The sequence below is a fragment of the Dermacentor variabilis genome, chromosome 8, assembly GCF_050947875.1.
Source record: "Dermacentor variabilis isolate Ectoservices chromosome 8, ASM5094787v1, whole genome shotgun sequence".
NCBI lineage: Eukaryota > Metazoa > Arthropoda > Arachnida > Ixodida > Ixodidae > Dermacentor > Dermacentor variabilis.
Window position 1 is genome coordinate 96,232,165 of NC_134575.1, and position 21,446 is coordinate 96,253,610.

General features: G+C 47.9%; 1 protein-coding gene across 1 annotated transcript in view; it reads left to right on the plus strand.

The window, feature by feature from the left end:
- LOC142591495 (uncharacterized) overlaps positions 1–21,446 on the plus strand; it is a 73,284-nt gene that overhangs the window by 12,157 nt on the left and 39,681 nt on the right. Inside the window, exons 6-7 of the mRNA XM_075703823.1 lie at positions 1,654–1,683; positions 6,939–7,106. Coding sequence (XP_075559938.1) covers positions 1,654–1,683; positions 6,939–7,106 — 198 coding nt within the window. The remainder of the gene's footprint in view (positions 1–1,653; positions 1,684–6,938; positions 7,107–21,446) is intronic.

The window sequence follows — 21,446 nt, forward strand, 5'->3', positions numbered from 1 at the left end:
TCGAGTTTAATAGCTTGAATACTTCTTCCAAGCACGCAGTGAATAGCACTAGAGAGATTGTCTTCCTGTCTGACCCGTTTCTTTATAGGTATCTTTCTACTTTTATTGTGTGTAGAATTAAGATAGCTGTGGACTCTCCATCGATATTCTCCAAGGTAATTACGTAAGCGGTCTGTACTCCTTGATTACGCGATGCCTCTATGACTGCTGGTATCTCTAGTAAATAAAGTGCCTTTTCGTAATCTAGGAAAGCCATATAGAGAGGCTTATTGTATTCTGCGTATTTCTTGACTACCTGATTAATGACATGGATGTGATCCATTGTAGAGTATCCCTTCCTTAAGATAGCATGTTCCATTGGTTGACTAAAGTCCAGTGTTGCCCTTATTCTATTGGATATTATTTTGGTGAATATTTTATATAATACTGTGAGTATCTGGTGGGCCTATCATTTTTCAATTCCTTAACGACTCCCTTTTCATGGGTTGGTATATAATGTTTGCATTCTTCCAGTTCTCTGCGACACTTCCACTCGATTGGCACTTCGTATATAGAGCCGGCAGCTTTTCAAGCATTATGTCTCTACCATCTTTGATTACATCGACTGGTAGTCCATCTTCTCCAGCTGCTTTCCCCCATTTCATGTCTTCTAAGGCCCTTTTAACTTCAGCGCTAGTTATAGAAGGAGCCTCTGTAACCTGTTCATTACTAGTTCCAATGGAGGTATCGTGGGTGCATTGGGTGCTATAGAGGTCAGTATATAATTGTTCCGCTGAAGTTATAATCGGACGCTATCACGTCTGTGGGTTGTGTTTAAGTCGTACTTCACGATTTTTATACTTATCTTGCCTTGAGAAATTCAATTAGTTCAGTAACTTCCTTGCGCCACATGGAGGGCCTATGTGGTTGGGTATCCGTGGTTCTAAATGCGTGGCCGGATTTTCTGCGTCACGGGACTGTTAACGCTGTGGCGTTAAAGAGGCTCCAAGGGTGTAGTTACTCGCATAGTCAAAATCTACAGGAAAGCTTTGAAGACAACACCCCATACGTTCAGTTAATTGAGAGGCTCATATCGTGCCCGCTACGAATCCGGTCAGTAAATGTGATGTGAACGATGATCTAACTGTGCTAGCCAAAATGTGCTAGCCAAAATGCGCAAGATGGGCGAGTTGGAATGAATTCGTGATAACCAATGTGCAGAGAGGGCGAGGACGCAGCGCTCTCACCACTAAACGAAAATGTGATTTCGGCAAGGTTGCCAGCATTTTGAAAGCATGATTACACCCACGTGCATTCTGTAACCCTAAATAGACGCGTGTTATTCCTTCAGTACGGTGCACGCTGTGCATGTTCGCGTATTTGCTTTTTCTTGGGCCGTATCCGGCAGCGTTCGATTTCATTCCCCTCTATTTCTCTCCCCCCCACGCTTTTTCTTTTCTAAAAAAAAATGTTATTTACCCATACTGTGTGCGCTCTAAATATGTTGTCGTGTGTACAGTGCGCTGCCCTTGCTTGTGCCTAAATGACGATATTCCTACGTGTTCCTCGTCTTTTGGGAACTTTGCAACATTGGCCTTTCTACCATCATGTGAACGACGAAAAGATATTTCCGGAAAGAAAAAAAACTTTTTTTTTTTAATTTTGCTTTTGCAGGCCCTTACCAGGTGCTGCCATTCCGGGGCCGTGAGTTCCCTTCCCTACACTTTGCGACTCGTCATCTATTCACCAAGATTTTAGGCTCATTGACTGACGTATTTCTAATGCGTATATATATATATATATATATATATATATATATATATATATATATATATATATATATATATATATATTACTTCTCGGAAGTTCAGCACGCAGGACCCGACACATAACATATGTAGGGAGGAGACGACGAAGCTTCTGAAAGGCGTATTAACGTTTTTGGCTGGTCGGCCAGCCTTCGTCAGAGGCTGGTCCACCAGACGAAAACGTTAAGCAAATACGTCTTCCAAAAGGTTCGTAGTCTCTGTCTTACACACACACACACACACACACACACACACACACACACACACACACACACACACACACACACACACACACATATTATATTATATATATATATATATATATATATATATATATATATACACAACGCGTTCACCACATTGAAAAGTGCTGTTCAGTAGCTCAAGGGCATAGGTGCTGCCTCCTCAAGGACGAAGTGCAACTGGCGGTAGCTCGCCCAGTTACACTTCGCTCCTTGAAAAGGCAGAACCCGAGTCCTTGAGCTACTGAACAGCACTTTTCAATGTGGTGAACGCGCTTTAAAATAGGGATCCGGAACCTGAAAGATGTGTGACGTAATGTTATCGCATTTCTCTCGCATTTACCGCAAATATCGCCACTCATTTTTTTTTCTTCACGGCTCTGCTCAAGCCTGCCTGGCAGTGTCATTGGACGGATCGCTATATGACTGCGATAAGGAGTCTAGGCCGCGATATCAACACCAGGCTCAATCACGCCATTGACTAGACCTGTTATTCGGTGTGCATGATGGCACGTGATTGTTGTGGCGAAGATAGTATTCCTTTTTTTCGCAGATCCCTCTGACTCCGAAGACAGTAAGTACATGCTCAGCGATTCCTCTTATTCAGCTTTGATGAGCGCTATAGTTAGTATTATGACATCATATTTACAAGTACACTTTCTTCTTTCATACGAAGGCGCAACGGAGTAAGTACGCCATCAACTTTTATAGATCTATCTACCTGGTTAGGAGCCACAGGCTGCCAGGCGATCGGTGTATTAATCCCGTAAACGATTGAATCCAATTTTAACCGAATGCAAATTTGTTGTGCATTGAAGCGTTCGCGACATTATCGATGTAAAGGCGCAATTCACTTTTCCGTTAAAATACGCGGGGAATGTTTTTTTTTCTTCTTTTCGGGAACTGTTCGTGCATTCAGTGAAATTCCTTTTGTTTGCAGGAAATTTAATGCAGGAGGCTAATGGGCACATAATTCGAAGTTGAATTGCTAGTTTACTTGTCTACAGCTTTTTACTACACCTCTAAATATAAACCGCTCCAAGAGCGTTGATATCAAGTTTGCATGTTTATGCGCTACAACATAAGCAAACTTCTAACTTCTCACGCCAAATTTGTGAGCATCGCATAAACGCCGGTTCTGTAGTTATGGCAAAGTCCAGATCTTCCAAATACTTCGAAAGCGCATACAACAGGCACTGTGTTTACAGCGTTCAAACAACTCAATTTCATACGAGCTTATAAATGCTTAGTCTCCCCTACACCAATTCACAGTTCTCGCTTCAGCACCTGCTCGATCGAAAAAAAAATATATCGCATGTCCAACAACGCCCTTGTACCAAGAATTGACACAATGATAAGGGACTGCATATAAAGTTCGTGTTCCCAATAATCAGTAGGGCGTTATTAGATACGAAGTTACTGGTCACGTGGACTTTTTAAGCAACGTCCTCTTGAAAAGATGGCGTTTCACACCCTCCACTTACACTTACAACACGCAGGGGGCAGCGAACAGCCGAGATTTCTTCCTTCATCGCCGTCGTATGCGCGGTTTTTGTCTTCCTGGGCTGCGTTGTCGCCGTCCTCGCCGTGGTCAGCTTGGGTGAGAGCGCACGAGCTTCGCTCTGCATGCTGAGTGGCTCGTGTATTCAGCGTAACAGCGTAACAGCGTAGAGTAACAGTATTCAGTGGCTTGCAACGTGTCGAGAACGTTATCTTTGCGAGAGATCTTCTTGATTGACCTATAATCTACGCAAAAACATACAGAATTGTCTTTTTTTTAAAGAGGACAATGGGAGAAGATGAAGGACTCACGGAAGGTCGTGCAATGTTGCGTGCGAGCTTGGAAACGTTATCCTCAATGACCTCCTATTCGGACGATGGAACACGGTAGGGGCCACGACGAATAACACGGCATCAGTCCGTCCGTCGGTGTGCGACGAGAGAAGTTTGCCCAAAAGCTCGTGGATGAAGATCGAAGGAGCCGTTGTGTGTCATCAGTATTGCAAGAAGTGTGTCGGATTGGGCATAAAGCAATATCCTAGCTGATGGCAGCGCGTAGAACGGCAGAGGACTCTGAAACAGTGGAAGCGGCGGGGGAAGACGCAGGAGAAACTGCCGCGACCGATGTTGGCATAGCGTCGGCAACACAGGCAGTGGTGAAACCTATTGGCAGCAGCAAGTGTTCGCTGGCTGTGTTGGAGACTGCAAGAAGGACACGAACACGCGGAAAGCGGACGAGGCAGGAGGCGAGGGCAATGTCCCGAAAAACGCATTGGGCTTAAGGCGTAATGACGAAATCACCTTCGATTATCGAAAGAGATAAGACGGTGAGAACTTCTTTTTGGCCAGGGGTGATAACACAGCCAACTACCACCACACTGAGCCACAAGCGCTCCAAAGCGAGCAATGGCTTTGTGTCCGTAAGGTTAATGGTGTGGTCATGACAGGAAATGAGCGAAAGAGGAAAGAAAATCCGAGCCAAGAATAATGCACCACTGAAGCACAACGACGCCAATGTGGTGTCGAATGCCATCGATGAAGACAGAAGCGTCTCGTCTATCGAGACGAGGCCTGCGCGCCAAGCGCCCCTCTTGCAAGAGCCCCTGCCCAGCGCTGCGACAGAGGCGATGGGCGTGACTCTCAGTCAAATGTCACCGTCAACACCTAAGCAGCGGCAGAAGCTCTCTATCGCTCCAAGAGAGAGAGCCCCCGCATCAGAGGGCCCGAAAAGATCTTTGTACGTTATCTTCTCACAATAGATGGAGAGCGCAAACACCTTCTGCAGTACGGACAAACAAATGTTGCAGTGGAACTCCCAGTGAAGACTCCCTCGTAACCTAGATTATGTTAAGGAACTCTGCATTTAAACTCAGTCCAAAGGTGCTGTGTGTTCAGGAAACACACCGAAAATCTACACAAACTTTCTTAGACTACATGCCATTTTTTGGAAAGACCGCGACGACGTTCTCGCTTCGTTGGGCAGTGTGGCCATAATAATTAATAAAGGTGTTGCTTGCCAGCATTGCAACTGTGAACGCCCTTTCAGGCAATCTCTGACCGAACGTTGCTGTTCAATAAGCTGGTCACAATCACTTCCATCTACATCCCTCCCTGCCATCTAATTCACAGAACTGAATTTCAAAGCAAGAACACATACACAGAACGACAACGAACGCGACACAGAACGAACACGACACATAAACGCAAGAACACATACACAGAACGACAAAGGTGCCACGCGACAAGTAGTCTACGACAAACTTGAAGCGTATCTATAGCCCTGGTTTGGGGAAGCAAATGTTGCACATATGTTTTTGGATAAATAATCAACGCTTTCTACCTAAACTTGTCAATCCTACTGTCTGCGTATATGTGCGCTAAGATGTCTCACATAAGTGTTAGAACAACCTAATGACCAACACTACAGTTTGTCGAAGTTTTCCATAAGAATGTCCCAGTCACAGCGTAATATACCACGGCCAGACGAGGGTGTCGCAGCTTAGAAGTTCCTCAGTAATGGCTGATAAGAAGCCTGTCTGGCTAGTAAAGGCAACACTTAGTACTTTACTAGCCGCTGGCTAGCACTGAAGTAGGAAGACAGTAGTAAAATACATAGCAATCTAAGTAAACGCGTTCATTTACCACATACCCACTAACATTATTTTTAAGTGTATCCTTTTATTGGATAACCGTAGGATAATTTACACCATTAAAAGCAAAGTAATTCGTTTCTGCTGGTTCCAAAGTCACATCGGTATTCCAGGAAATGAGAAGAGCAGATAACTCTGTGCATTAATGGCGGTGCATTGTGGACACACACTTTACTCCGAAGAAAGACCGGTGTGTAATGCGTGCCACCAACCGCTAACTGTGAATAACATTCTGGTAATATATATCCAGCGCTGGAGAGATAAAGACAAGTACTTTCACGAAAACGCACTTGTATTGCTTAGCGAAGTTTTTAATTATTTAGAGGCAACGGGTTTCTTGAACTGTGACAATCATTTGGTTGCTCTGCAGCTGACTGCAATATCTAACCTTGTAGTTGGCGCATCATAGCCTCAAATAGTTTTGCGCGATGAAGCCCTACGTAACTATTCATAGTGAACAAGGGTGTAAGTCAATCTATAACCCACACGCTTACACGTAGAAAGGCTGCAAGGGTGTGTTATAGACAGATTTACACCCTTAATCACTTTTAACCCTGACATATTCCCACAATTTCCCTCAATCTCATCTCGTTCACCACCAAGTTACGACATCTCTAACGCTGCCGCAGATCGCGCCCGTGTTGTGAGACGCCTGGAGGCCAGGGGGCTGTTTCTGCTCCACAGTAGCAGTTGCGTCGCGTTCAGCGTTCTCCCCGTAGCCTCCGCGTATTGCTTAAACGCCATGCAAGGAGCTCGAGCGCGACGCTATAGCTTCTCATTGCTTTCAATGCTTCGCCTTCTGACGAAACTGCCTTTCTAGAGCGATAGGTCTACTACTCCAGGTAGAAACCCAGAAAATGCCCGGTTCTATAAATCTGATGTTCAAGCTCAACCATGGCCAAACTGGGATTTAGCCTGCCACTACCGGTGGGTGCTGCGTGCGCCACGTGCACCCCCATATCGTCAATAAAATCTGCGATTTGGACAACGTGCACGAGTGCTGATAGCTTCGGATGCGCTGTGCTTTCGCCGCTTAGTTCGCGTTAAAGCGAGACGTAGAATGAAGGTCAATTCGCTCGCTGCTGCTGCCATGCCGGGCAGCGTCTGTGTGTTGTCTCGTGGTGCAATTGCAGGGGCGGTAGTGTTTGACGGCGCTGAGCAGGGTTTCTGTCCTTTCCCAAAGAAAGCAAGACCGTGCTATCGCTCGACAAACTTGGTTTAACCGCGTTCAAACAGGGAAATTTTTTCCCTTCTCCCAGGTGAATCGTACGACGAAGAGCCGACGCCTGTTGAAGGCAGCGATGCAGCAGACCAGGCACCGAGTGGTGCAGCTGGCCAGCCAGCCTCGATAGTAATGGCCTTGCCATCCGCAATGACTGCGCGCGGTATCGCAACGCAGCCCTCGCAAATGACACCGACGAGGAATCGTGAGCGTTCGCTTTTTACCGCGCGTGTTTAGCTCCGCGTACGGCCTTACAAGGGCAACCTCAACGAGTATTGTTAGTATTAGCAAAAGCTTCTTTACTTACTCACCGCTATTATCAGACATTGTTACACTGTTTAGAAAGGCACAGCGCATTAACACGGAACTAAACAGGACCAACGCTTGTTCTTTGCAGATCGTGCTTGCGTCTTCGTCTTGCTCAAAGTAATGCAAAACTATTGGTAGTTGAATCTCTACCTATAGACGGCGAGAATACAAAAATTTACGCAGATGCCACGCACTGTGGGAATCGATGTATGCAAACCTTTCTGTGCTGTTTGCTTTGATTGACGAAAATTAGCAGTGATGTTAACGGTGAATGTTTAATTTGCTCAACGCTCAGTCGAACACGACAGTGCTGAATTGATCTCAAAGGATACCTTGCATGCACCACTGCCGTTTGTCTGCTAGTACACAGAACACGCAGGGAGAGGTGTTTCGTTTGCTTGAGGCATTGTTGTGCGCCATATTTGATAACCTATGATAGGGTTGAGCATTCTCATTGCCTCGCATGGCAGATCGCATAGTAGGCGAAGTAGTAAACTTTAATTGAATTATGCGGCTCTACGTGGCAAAACCACAATCGGATTATGAGGCACGCCGTAGTGGTGGACTCCGGTTTAATTTTGACACCATTTTGACACCACCTTCACGTGTCCCTAAATCTAAGTACATGAGCGTTTTTTTTATTTCGTCCCTGTCGAAATGAGGCTGCCGCGGTCGGGATCAAATCCGCCACCTCGAGCAATGACATAGCCGCAAAGCTACCGCGGGGGCACAGGAGCGTTGATTCGACGTGCGACCGCTTCCGTATGTCGCCTAGACCCTGCGGTCCACTTTAACTATAGCGGCTCTGCTTCTGCAGTCTCCGCGTAAGTTGTCCGCTTGACATATTTGCACGGTATTTATTTTTCAGGAACCGTACCGTACCTTGAAGCTTAACTTTGTCCCGTTTTCCCTTAACCGCTATCGTGCCTAGTAGTAGCGTTTCCTTCCTTTCTCACGTCACCTTTTCTCCAATAGGTATTGTGCACAATCGACGCGGTGCAAAGGTCAAATGAGTTTCTCGCGTCTCCTTTCTTCTCTGCCACGTTCCTCCCATGAATATACACGCTCTGAACCATCCCCGACGTGGCGTGCAAGACAAGAGGCCTGCGTTCTCGCAGCGCACGCGTCACTAGAGACTTTTAGCTTGTACGCTATTCCGGTAAACGGGAGCGGTTTGGGCGGATTGCCGGATGGTCGGGGCGTAAACGTGAGCGGCCGGAGCGGTGAAGCCGCCTGGTTTTGTAGAGCGCAACCAGACAAACGCATAGCTAAAACTGCTGTAACTCACCATATCCTGCTTCGCCACTCGTGCTAAGTTTTGGCAGCTGCGTAATTGTGAAGACGATTACGCCACTGTCGAAAATTTACGCCAGCAGCTAAACAGAATATAGTAATTAGCTCTGTGTTTGTGTGGTTGAACTTTGCGCCACCAGCTGGCGCCACCAATCTGGCCGCTCACGTTGACGCCCCCCCTAAACCGGAAAACCGCCCGCGCTTGCCCGAATACCGGACACGCTAAAAGTCTCTACTGATGGCTCCCGATGGATATCTGTGCGTGTCATGGCCATGGAGTTTTCACATGGTAAATAGTTTTCCGCGCCGTTAGTGTAAGGTCACGCGACATGTTTCATCAGTGCCTGGAGTTAAACACCTAAGGAGTTGCTTCGTGGTACGCGTAAAGTGGAGTTTTGGGAACACCGCATGCAAACAACCAAGAACCATACGCAAGCAACAGCAAATGTATAGAATGCTGGAGAGCGAGCTAAAACTACACAGCCTCAGTCGCCGATCCCGGCCACGGCGGCACATTTCTATGGGCGCGAAGTGCCAAAACACCCGTGCACTTAAATTTAGGTGCATGTTACAGAACCCCAGGTGGTAAAAATTTCCGGAGTCCCCCACTACGCCGTGCCTCACAACCAGATAGTGGTTTTAGCACGTAAAACCCCATAATTTAATTTTTTTTAGTCGCTGATGTGGCTATGAGGTATACTTCTGCGCTCTTGGAACTTCGGTATAAGCAGAACTCATGCTCCCAGCCTCTGCATGTGTGTAATTTCTAACAGTGAAGAGTGCAGAGCAAGCCAGGTGACATTAAGTTGGACGTATAACTGTTTACTTACAAGGGAAAAGAGCCGCTATAAATGGGTACGTTCGCGCTGCACCAAATCCTAATTCCAGTTTTAGATTCGAAAATAGAGAAATAAAACTAACTTTGTTGGTCTCGTGTAACATATTTAGTTTTGAGTGCCTGTAAGCGACAGGCTTATTTACTATTTTCACAGCAATGGGAAATGTCCGTTCTAATCTGAAAAAAAAAAACTTGTAAAAAAGCAATAACTGAATGTCACTGATGGTTAGTTATCGCAAAGCTTTTGGCAATATCGCTAGCTAACAACTACGAAGCTGTCGATAGCACTGGCAATAGCAAATGTTACTAAACTGTTTTAATGTAAACGACAGTGATACCAATAGTAATCAGTAATATCGAAAACATTTCAGACACTTCCTTCCTGAAGCTACCGCAATACTATCATCAATACTATCGATATTCTAGAATGCCTAAACACAAACTGCCAATATTGCGGAGTCAATTTGCTGAAAGTTTTGCATTACCGCTTCCTCAGGTCAATGTTTCATGAAAAAGTAAATGAGGTCCACCCAAACAAAGCCGTGCTCGTTGACCGCTGTCCTGGCTCTTTCTCCGGCACCGTCTAATATTAAGAGAGCTGAAAAAAAATTACATAAGCAAAGAGGGTAACCCGAGTATAATATTGTGTTTGCTACCCTAGACTAACGATAGAGAATAAGGAATTGTTGTCAGCGACGTCTACCGTAGGCATGATGCGTGTGCAACTTTGACATATTCAAGTTCAACAAATTTGTTTTTTTTTTGTTTTTCGTGATTGATTTCATAGAACGTTCCTGACATATTATGACGTTGGTGGTTCAGATGCGAGGAAGTGGTGGTTTATAAGTTGTCATATTTTCTTTTTCAATTTTAAACAACAAAGACCGCTAAGCTGTTGGTCAGTCTGGACGCTATATAAAATTGACTGAATCATGTCCTTCGTGATATTCCAACCACCAAGCCAGGCTCACACTCACAAAACTAGCAAAACGCACCATTATATGCTGATTGTGTAGTTCAGTCGAAAGTTTCGGTTCCGTTTGCCGTACCATTGGCTTCTCCATTGCCGAAGGTACCTATATATTTCCCTTATCCAAAGAAATCGGTAGGGAAAATTCATCTCTTCTCCATGAATTACGCATAACAGACGAATTCCCTGAACACTCCACGTCTTCCAGGTGTCTCTAATAGTACACACCCTGATAAAGCTGCAAGCCCCAGTTGGTCAAAATTCTGAGTCCACATCAACGGCGTGCATCACGTCAAACGCCACCATTATATATATATATATATATATATATATATATATATATACACACACACACTTTCTGTTGCCATGAAGGGAAAGCTACGGAGGCAAAGCGCGCACAAGTGAGAGCGCTTCTGAAAGGAGTCCCCCGTTTTAATACACGGTAGTTTAGACTAGGAAAGAGAAAACAGAAACACCTTATGAGCACGAGTAAAATAAAACAGAGGGCACCACTGCGTGTAAAGGTTTACTTATTTCGTGGCTTTTCCCTTCCGCGTCTGAGAAAACGCGAAACCTTCGCACGTGGAAGCTGCGCCGGAGCAGCGTCTGTTGCGGGCAACCAAAGCTACTGTCACACGCTGCCCTACTACCTGGCGCGGTAACGCGTGTTTAGCAGCCACGCGCCTGTAGCTTTCTCTTCATAGCTACAGAAAGTTGTCCGCGAGTACAGAAAAAGAAAAGCTGTCACTGCCTAGCGTGTTTCTTGGAGGGCGGCATTGCACTGCCAACCACGGGAATGCCGGGGTAAGGATGGTGGCCTTTTATAAAACGTGTCCTGTTCTAAAATGCACTCAGAACAGTGCAAATAAAGCTGCCTTAGAATTGATTCTCTTAAATAAAATGTCTCCGTGTAATGCTTATCGCAATATCGGTTGCTCACACGTAGCAGAAAGGAAGAAAACGGAAACGCAACTCAAACACACAGTGAAAGTAAGCCACCTCGTCCAAATCCTGTCTAACTTTCAGCAACTTGCCCGCACGTACGGTTGCCGCTTAAAATAACCATACACTCCACTGCGAGTCATCATCATCAGCGGCAGTTGCAGCAGTAGCGCGTTTAATCTGCGCTGCAAGACGAAGGTCTCCCCATGTGACCTCCGTACCGTGCCTGCCTATTTTACCATCTCGTTGCAGTACGTAATCATCTGCTGTACCCTACCGTCTTTTTCTTCCATTGGCATCCATTCTGTTACACAACCGATCGCCTCGTATTACACAGCCTTTCCAAGTCGGCTTCTTTCACTTAATGTAAGCTAAACTATCGGCTACCCGCGTTTGCTCTCAAATACACACTGCTGTCTTCCTGCCTCCTGGGATTCCGCGTGTAGTTCTTTAGATTTGTAGCTGAGCGGGTTTATGGGCCAGCGCGCCCAGCGAGCGAGCGGGGACGGAAGCGGAGCGCCACACGAAAGGAAGATTTAGCTCGGCGATCCTTCGCTCGGTCGACGGAGCGAAACCCCTTGATAATTTGAGAGTAGCGACTCTCTCCTCCCCGCCACGCTTTCCTCCTCCATTCTCCTCGCGCGCCAACTGCGCGCCCTGCGCACGGCACACTCTTTCTTCTTGGCTCCCGGACACCGGCCGCAGTATTCTATGGAGGCGCATGACTTTGTGCCACTTGCGCGTCCCAGTGGTGTAGTAACGTCATAAAAATGGTGATAAGAGCATCGAGAATGCTGAATGTAATGTTTAGGACGAGGTTGGTCTCTCCTTAAAGCCGTATGAATGGGGCGTACTGATTTAAAAGGAGCTTTAAGGAGAGTTCTATACTTTAGAGCGTAGTGGAGCGCTTTTCTCTGCCACCTGTCGAACAAGGTTGGATGTACTGTTAAAAGATCAGTACGCTCGCTTCAGGTTCTCCATCGCGGTCATCCACTTCAAATGGTCGCCAAACGGCCTCGTTGCTAAAACCTCTCGCAGGCTACACATCGAGCAAATAGCGTTGAATCACGCTTTTCGTTATAACCGAGTTTGGCTGTACAGCGGCCCTCTTCAACAGTGAAACACCTCCGGTGCTTTTTAGCCTGCAGGCGAGCCAGCGCCGCGTTTGAAGTCGACGCCGACGACATGCCGCTGTTCGTGCGGGTGGTCGCCATGTTTTTTTTCGCAAAAACGGTGGCTACCAGGATACCAGCCAGCGAGCGGCCTGCTGCGTAAGTACGCTGGCCGCTGTTGCGTACTCCAGGGTAGCGTACCGTACTGCTGCCGAGAAGTAGCGGCGCCTGCCTATCGAAGCTCGACCGACATTACTTATTGGGTAGCGTGGCGTTGTCGGCGGGCTGCAGGCATCCGGTAGATCATGGCGACCAAGCAGGGGCGAGACGATTTGCTAGTGCGAAACTTGCACTGTTTATTCAAAGGTAGTTGAAAGAAAATAAGAAGAGCATAAAGTATGAAGTATCTCAAAAGTACATTTCGGAGCCCCTTAAATAGGCTCTCTACAATTGTGTTGCTTCTGTCGATGACACGTGACAGGCACCGAGAGAGGACCCCTCCTCCTGCAATACCGAACACGGAAGGAGAAGTCGATCCTCTTTTCGACGAATCCGGGGAGAAGGTCGGGTGAATGACCTCTCCGGCGCCGTGGGGTCCGGCCAAGAGAGGGTAAGGGGATGACGTATCACCCACGGTGCCACGACCATGAGAGGGGAAGGGGATGACGTAGCACCCACGGTGCCACGACCATGTAGAGGGTAAGTGGATGACGTATCGCCCTTGGCGTCCGGCCATCCCTAACACCGCCCCGGCGTATCGCACGCGCGCAGTGGCGTCTCCCCTTGCCCGCTGAGCTATAACTCTTTTAACGCGATAGCGTTAAGGAGCTCGTGTCGCAGAAAAGCCGGTGTCGTCGGCGTCCGCGGCGTTGGCCGTGAGCGATAAATCACGGCAGGCACTTCATAAATAAAAAGCAACTTCCAAGATGGGCTGGGTGGGAATCGAACCAGGGTCTCCGGAGTGTGAGACGGAGACGTTACCACTGAGCCACGAGTTCGATGCTTCAAAGCGGTACAAAAGCGCCTCTAGTGAACGCGGTGTTACCTTAGAAGGCTCAGGCGTGCGTCGCTTGCTGAGGCGCGCATTTCGTTGTCGCGCCGAACGCTGCGTTGCTTGACGCTCACCGCGTCCGATGCGGGGCGCGTTGTCGCTGCGCCGTAGCCCAATACCCCTTGGCGGGTCGACGGGAACGCTGTCGCGTTCCACTCTTGAAGGCGAAGCTTAAGCGTCCTCCAATTTTTTATTCAATCGCTCGTAGCGAGGTTCCTTGTTTTCTTTTGAAACTTTTTTTATCTTCATCTTTCCGGTCCAGTACGTTTGATAGTATTGGCCTAGTGCAAAGCTTTGATTCTCAAGATTAACGCTAAGCTGCACGTCGCATAGCTTCGGCGCCAAGCTTTGTAGTCACGATTTATTGCCACAAATATCGCGTCGTTCCAGCCGACATCAGCAGCCCCGGCACTTATGCATGTCGTTAGTAGTGAAAGTTTAGCTAGTTGAAACCTTGACATCATTGCATTTTGTTCCCAGCGCTTCTTAAAACACTGGAAATATGCGAGAATATCGAGATGCGCTCCGCCGATCTCTTGACTTGCTTTACTTCATTGACGAACAGCGCCACCATTGTGCATTACTTCGCATCACAGACAGCCTCGGCTCTTGGACCACGCCCAAAAAATCCGGGACGCTTCACTTACACGACAGAACGTTACCATAAAAAGCCTACAGGCAATGAAGCCAAGGAATACATAAGGGCATTTAGCTGTGGTTGGAATTCAAAGGTAGAAACTAGTGAGTAAAACGGGCAATGAAAGCGGACGAAAAGTTAACTTGTCGCCTGTAGCAGAACTCGTAACCTCCGCATCAGTGGTGCGTTGCACTACAAATTGTCCTACGGCGACGGCCATCAATCCGTCTGTAACTAGCGAGGACGACGCAGCAGCATGATGGCCAGAACAAGAAGAACGATTGCTTTATTCAAGCATTTGATTATATAGGCGTGGGACCGTGCGCCGAGAGTATCTGCGCATTTAGGGTTCGCAGTCATGCTACAGTTGCCTTGTCGGATACATCCCTTTCCGGCAACAAACAAATTGCTAACCTTCCTAGAAAGTTGTTTAAAGTGCATCTCACCACAAGTAAGGATTATATAGACACTTGATTAAATAGTTCGTCATAATGAAGACGTTGCGGTGGCTTCACGGTTCGGGACGACCTTCCGAAGGCTGGCGGTGGTACAACCGGGGTCGAAGGGTTGCCCATTGTCGGTGGTTGACGCGTGATTGCCTGCGAGGTTGGAGCTGCCGCTACTGAACGGTAACCAACGTCGTTGTTCGCTGGGTTGGTATCGATGTAGTCATCGCTTGCCTCTAAAAGCCGTTCGCCGGTTTGCAGTAGGTGACGACAGTTGCGCCTGGGGAGCTTCTGGTCCTCCCTTTTTACCAGGTAAGACCTTGGGTAGGACATACCCATCACTTGAGCTTTTCGGGACCATAGTGTATCTCTGAGCCTCACGATGGTACCCTTTTGGAGAGGACGCGAAGGCCTTCCAGCTTGTTCTTGACTGCTTATTGACGTTGGTCACAGTCACAGCACTGAAATCCGGTAGGTTGGCACGAAAGCGCCTTCCTTGAAGGAGTTCACCAGAGAATCGCCCGTCCTCCATTGGGGTAGTGCGGTAAGCCAGCAAGCCCAACCAGAAATCATCCCCCGAGTCTGCAGTTTTCTTCAAGATTCGGTTCACAATCTACACACCTTGTTCCGCAAGCCCGTTAGACTGCGGATACTGAGGGCTGGATGTGACGTGTGTGAAGTCAAATTTTCTTGAAAATACAGCAAATTCATAGCTACGAAATTACGGACAATTATCAGTACATACTTCAACTGGCACGCCATATCTTGCAAAGATAGCACTTAGGACGGCAATGGTTGATTGACCCGATGTGTCTGGCAGTTTCTGGAAAGTTTGATAAGGCATCGAAAACAACTATGTACGAGTCTCCCGCGAACGAAAAAAATGTGAGCCCCAACTCTATCATGCACAACATGGCACGGGCCGCATTTAAATCGGTTCCTGCGGCTGTTTGTAAGCGTACTTGCGGCATGTAGGACACATTTGCAGCATAGAAGTGATCGCAGCGTTGAGCCCTGGCCAAAATACGAGACGTCTCGCTCTATCCTTGCATTTTTGCATGCCGAGATGACTTGCGTGAATTCTTCGCAGCATTATTTGACGCATGCTTTTTGGAATAACCACTTTCGATGCCTTTATATGCTTTTCGTTGACAAATACGAGTTCTTGCTCAAACGAACGGAGGTCACCTTGTACCGGTAGCCCCAGCGACAAACTAGTGATTACAGACTGCAGGTAGCAGCGACGAGCAGTTGCCGCCTGCAGTTCTTTCTGCGTTGCTGCCGTGACTCTGTTGCCTAGTAGATGGAATGCGTGAACTTCGACGTCGTCCGTGGCACCAGCCTTGTCTTGGTTGTCAGCAGTCGACCGGGACAGCATGTCAGCGAGCACAAGGTGCTTCCCAGGAATATACTGCAAGGTGAAATCATACTCGAACAATCTCAAAGGATCGTTGAAGACGAGGCGGCATGTCAGCGACTTCCTTTTAAGCAATTGACAAAAGTGGCTTGTGGTCCGTTTCGATCGTCACTTTCCGCCCATAGACGAACTGATGACATTTTTCGCATCCGAAGCAAATTGCCAGGGCCTCGTTTTCTTTCTTAGCGCGACGATTTTCTGCTTCAGTCAGGACTCGGGATGCGTAAGCCACGGGCCACCACTCATTGTGGCGCTGCAAAAGAGCGGCGCCGACGCAGTTCTGCGATGCGTCGCGAGATAACTGTTTCCCGTCGCGGGTCGAAGATTGCCAACACGGGCGCGGTGGTCAAAATTTACGTAACGCTTTCCCACTCTTTGGCGTGGTTTTACTTTCGGTCCATTCAAACTCCGTGCCAGCTTTGATAAGAGTTCTTAATAGCGCCGTTCTTTCAAATAGCTGCGGCACGAACTTTGCCAAAGTAGTTCAACACACCAAGCATACGGCGAACATCGGCCTTGCATGTTGTCACCGGGCATTTGAAACCAAACTTTTAACCAGCCGTGCGTTTGGCGATATGCCTTTTTCGCCTATGATATCGCCCAGAAAGCGTAGCTCTCTTACGCCGAACTTGCACTTCCGAGGAAAAAACTTTAACCCAGCTGTTTCAGCGGCTTTCAAGACAGCTACCTGGCGCTTATCGTGCTTTTCCTTCTTTGAGCCCCAGATCAGGATATCATCTACGTTGTCGCAGCACTGCGCGACTGAAGCAGAGAGAGAAGCAGAGTGTGCGCGCGTGATCTCGGGGTACTCTGCACCGGCTGGGCCTGGCCTGTAGCTTCCATCTCGGACCTCGTTTCACCCTGTAAATAAACATCATTCGTAACATCTTCGGTGGAGGTGCGGGGTTAATCTTGGACGATCCAGGTCGACCCAGCTCTACCAGCTGTCCGACTGAGTAGACGCTTGGCCGGTTTACGACCACAAGCAGCGGACATGGCCCATTCCGGAGAAGGTAATGACGACCCCACCTGCGGCGGACCAGACAGCAATCACGGAGGTCAGGCTGGCTACTGGACACCGCTGAGAGAGCCACCCACCTTTTCGGGGAAGGCGAACGAAGACGTCGACGACTGGCTTAAACATTACAACAGAGTGAGTCGCCAAAACCACTGGAGCACTACGAAGCAGCTCGATAACATGGTTTCTTTTTCTCGCTGGAACCTCGCTCCTCTGGTTTGAAAACCACGAGAGCGTTCTGACAATCTGGGATGATATTGTAGAAGAATTCACCAAGTGCTTCGGGGACCCGATTTCTAAGAAAAAGAAGGCTGAGCAGACGCTTTCCCGACGAGCTCAGTTACGTGGCGAAACGTGTACAACGTACATAGAGGCTGTTCTGAAGTTATGCGGAATCGTCAGCGCCACCATGACAGACGAAGACAAAGTAGGACATCTGCTTAAAGGAATCGCTAATGATGTTTATAATTTTCTTATAATGAAGGAAGATCTTAGTACTCCGTCTCATCTGAAGAAACACTGCCGGGCGTTTGAAGCGCTGAAAATGAGAAGGATTGGGCCAAAGTTTAGACGCTTGGACGATGTTACTACTATTGCAAGTGTGACCGTCCCAACCCACGACGACATCTCCTCGGTGACTCGGCAAGTGGTTAAAGAAGAGCTTGAACGCCTTAAAGTTGTTGACGACGCTCATGTGTGCCATCAGTGTGCATATGATCATCGCTGTCCTGTGCCATCGGTCACCTGGGCACCTCAAAGTTAGCGAGAACCTCGCAGGACCTATGCTGATCGTACGGAGAGCAGCAACTTGCCACCGTAACCGACAAGTCTGGGACGCCGACAAGATGCAGCAAAACTATTTGTTCCGCGGGCTCTTCCCTCCTACAACCAGCCTGAGAGTACGTTTCCACCCATGACACCCATGTCACCTGTGTCACCCGCGACAAGCCGCGACTCTCGCATTTGCTACAGCTGCGGTGTGCCTGGACACATTGCTATGTATTGCCACCGCCGCCAGCAGCGTGCTCCACGGTTCAATTCCTACACACCCCGCGTGCCCGCTGACGAGCCCTGGCCATATCCCAGTTCCTTCCAGCGGCTGCAGCAGGGACGCGCGAAACGCAGTGACTCCCCCGTTTCCGATCGCAGCCTCACACCACCACTGGCACGACAACGACGCTCTCCATCACCTCGTCGTCGCTCGTTATCACCGCCGCCGCTGGGAAACTAGCCGGTGCGACCGACGGCGGTGAGGCCGCAATATGTTTATCTTCATCAAGACCCCTTGTTTGAAATAGTTTAAAAACAAAGTGTGCGTTTTAGTTGACAATGTGAGTGCTTTTGCTTTAGTTGACACCGGGGCGGCAGTTTCTGTTATGAGCCTGTCCTTCAAAAATCGTCTTAGACAAAAAGTTCATATTTTCTTCGGATCGGAACGCTAACTTTCGTGGAGTTGGCGGGGAAATGTTACGCCCACTCGGGGTCTGTTCTGTTCCAGTTACGATAGGGGACCATACATTTCGAAGTGAATTTACTGTGCTTGAACGTACAACGCATGACATTATTTTAGGAATTGATTTCTTGCGTGAGTGGGGGGCAACTTTGGATTGTGGAAGTGGCTCGATTTCTCTTCGCCGCGACGCGCGAACTTCAATGACAGATAGCACCACTGATGCCGCCGATGTTCTCACCGTGTCACAAGATGTGTGTTTGCCCCCTAAGACTGCAATGTTTGCACCTGTCACTACTTCTCGCCCTCGTACAGGTTCTTGTTGTGGTTTAGCCGAGCCCGATTATAACAATGCGCTCAAGAAAAATGCGATAGTCCCTCGCTCCCTTGTTGTCACCACTGATGGTTATACTCGTTTGTGGACAGTGAACGTTTCAACCCAATCCATAACATTGCCGCTAGGACTTAAACAACAAGTTTTGATGAACAAGCCATTGTCAGCGGCGGAACGGTCGAAATGTCAACTGCCGAAAAAAAATCCACCCCGATTCCAACGATGATAATTCTGCTGACTTTAAGCGCATCATTAACAAGTCGCTGTCTTCTAGTGAGCAGTGTCTGCTGGAAGCTGTGCTCGCTCGCTACGCCAGAGTGTTTGATTTTGCTCAAGGCCAACGAGCGTCCCATACACTACCGGCGTCTCGTATGCAACACCACATCCACACAGGGCAAGCAACGCCAATTCGTCAGAAGCCCTACCGCGTTTCACCTTCAAAGAGAAAAGTCATCGCCGAGCAGGTCGAAGAAATGTTACAGAAAGGAGTGATCCAAGAATCATGTAGCCCTTGGGCTGCTCCTGTGATCCCAGTGAAGAAAAAAGACAACTCATGGAGATTCTGTGTGGACTACCGCCGCCTAAACACCGTCCCAAAGAAAGACGTTTACCCTCTACCACGAATAGATGACGCCGTCGACTGTCTCCACTCTGCGTCGTATTTCTCTTCTGTTGATTTACGGTCAGGATATTGGCAAATTCCCATGCACCCCTCAGACAAGGAGAAGACAGCCTTCGTGACACCTGACGGTCTCTTTGAGTTCAACGTTATGCCCTTTGGCTTATGCAACGCTCCAGCGACATTCGAGCGATTTATGGATACCGTGCTCGGCGGACTCAAATGGGAAATTTGCATGTGCTTTTTAGACGACGTCATTATCTACGGCCGGACATTTCACGAGCACAATCAGCGCCTGTCGATCGTTCTTGACTGTATCCAGCAAGCTGGCCTTATTTTAAGCTCGATGAAATGTCATTTCGGTGAGCGTCAAGCTCTCGTACTAGGCTTTCTGATGATGTGTGGTATTTTGTGGCGCAAGGGCCAAGTTTGGCCAAAGAGCGCCATGACAAGTGGTAGTGTTAACGATGTATTATGGAAGATGTGACTTGGCTGTAAAGTGGCCTAAAAATAGTCGCTGTAAAGTGCGTAAAATCTACGTGCTATAAAATTATGGCGATGACTATGAACATTAAAATCCATCGTAAAAGAATGATGCATTGTTTAAAATATGCGAGATGTTAAATTGCTTACAGCACTACTGCCTCACCCGAGCCCTTGAACCACAAGGGCCTAGAGGCATGTGCTATTCAAAATAATTACCGCAGCGGCATCCTCTGGAGAGAGGAAGCGCTACGAACGTGTGGGGCTAATAACATGCAACACAACATCTTTCAAAAAACCTTGGACGGCGCTGGTGTCAAAGAGTGGTTCTGGACCAAGTAACATAACAGGATGAACGGGGATGTGGTGGCGGTATGCTAAGAGAAAATGTTTTTTTCTTTCGGATTCGGCTTCCCGACACTCCAGTAGGACGGTCAGCCTTTCCCCGCATCTACCACAGGTTGGAGGCTCGTTTCCTGTGAGTAAAAAGTTATGTGTGCCAAAAGTGTGTCCTATTCTTAGACGGCAGAATAGGACATCTGTCCGGCGGGATTTTGTTACAGGAGGCCAGAAACCTAATTGTGGCTTTATTACATGCAGTTTATTATTTATTTCTTCGTCCCACATGCGTTGCCAGTGCTTTCGTAGTTTCCTTCTTAAGAAAGGCTTCAGGTCTGTGACAGGGACCGAAGCAGTAGAGTTAACTGCATGCAATGAGATTGATGTGGCCATCTGGTCGGCTAGAACGTTTCCCTCGATGCCCCTATGTCCAGGCACCCAGCATATGATCACATGTTGGTTAGATATATATGATTTGCACAGTGCGGAGTAGAGTTCATTAAATACTGGATTTTTCTGATTACGGAAAGACATCAAGGCCTTCACAACACTGAGGGAGTCCGTATATATACCTCATTTCGGGAGTTGTGATTTATTTATATGTTTTACGGCCGACAGCAGTGCGTAGGCCTCAGCCGTAAAGATACTAGTTTCCGGGTGCTGTACGTCGGATTCCGAGAAGGATGGACCGACGGCTGCATAGGACACCCCGTCGTGTGACTTTGATGCGTCTGTGTAGAACTCCGTGCAGGGGTATTTGTGCTGAAGTTCCCGGAAATGCATTAGGATTTCAATCTCTGGAGCATGCTTTGTGACTTCCACGAAAGATATATCACATTGTATGAGCTGCCACTCCCAAGGAGGTAGCAGCTTGGCTGGATGCATTAGGCGAAGCTCGAGGAGTGGAACGTGCATTTCTTCACTAAGCTCCCTCACACGCAGCGAGAAAGGCTGTCTTACGGAGGGACGATTGCGAAAGAGTGTAGCATATGTCATGTCATTAATGGTATTAAAACAGGGATGTTGAGGATTTGAGTGGACTTTCAGAAAATATGTGTGGCTGATGTATGTTCTCTGCAGATGAAGTGACCACTCATTTGATTCTACATCTAAACTTTGTATGGGACTTGTTCTGAAAGCGCCAGTGGCCAGTCGGATTCCTAGATGGTGCACTGGGTCTAGCATCTTTAGTGCGCTCGGGGCGGCAGAGTGATAAATCACGGCACCATAGTCTAGTCGCGATCGAATGAGGCTTTTATATAAACATTAAACACTTCCTGTCACTAC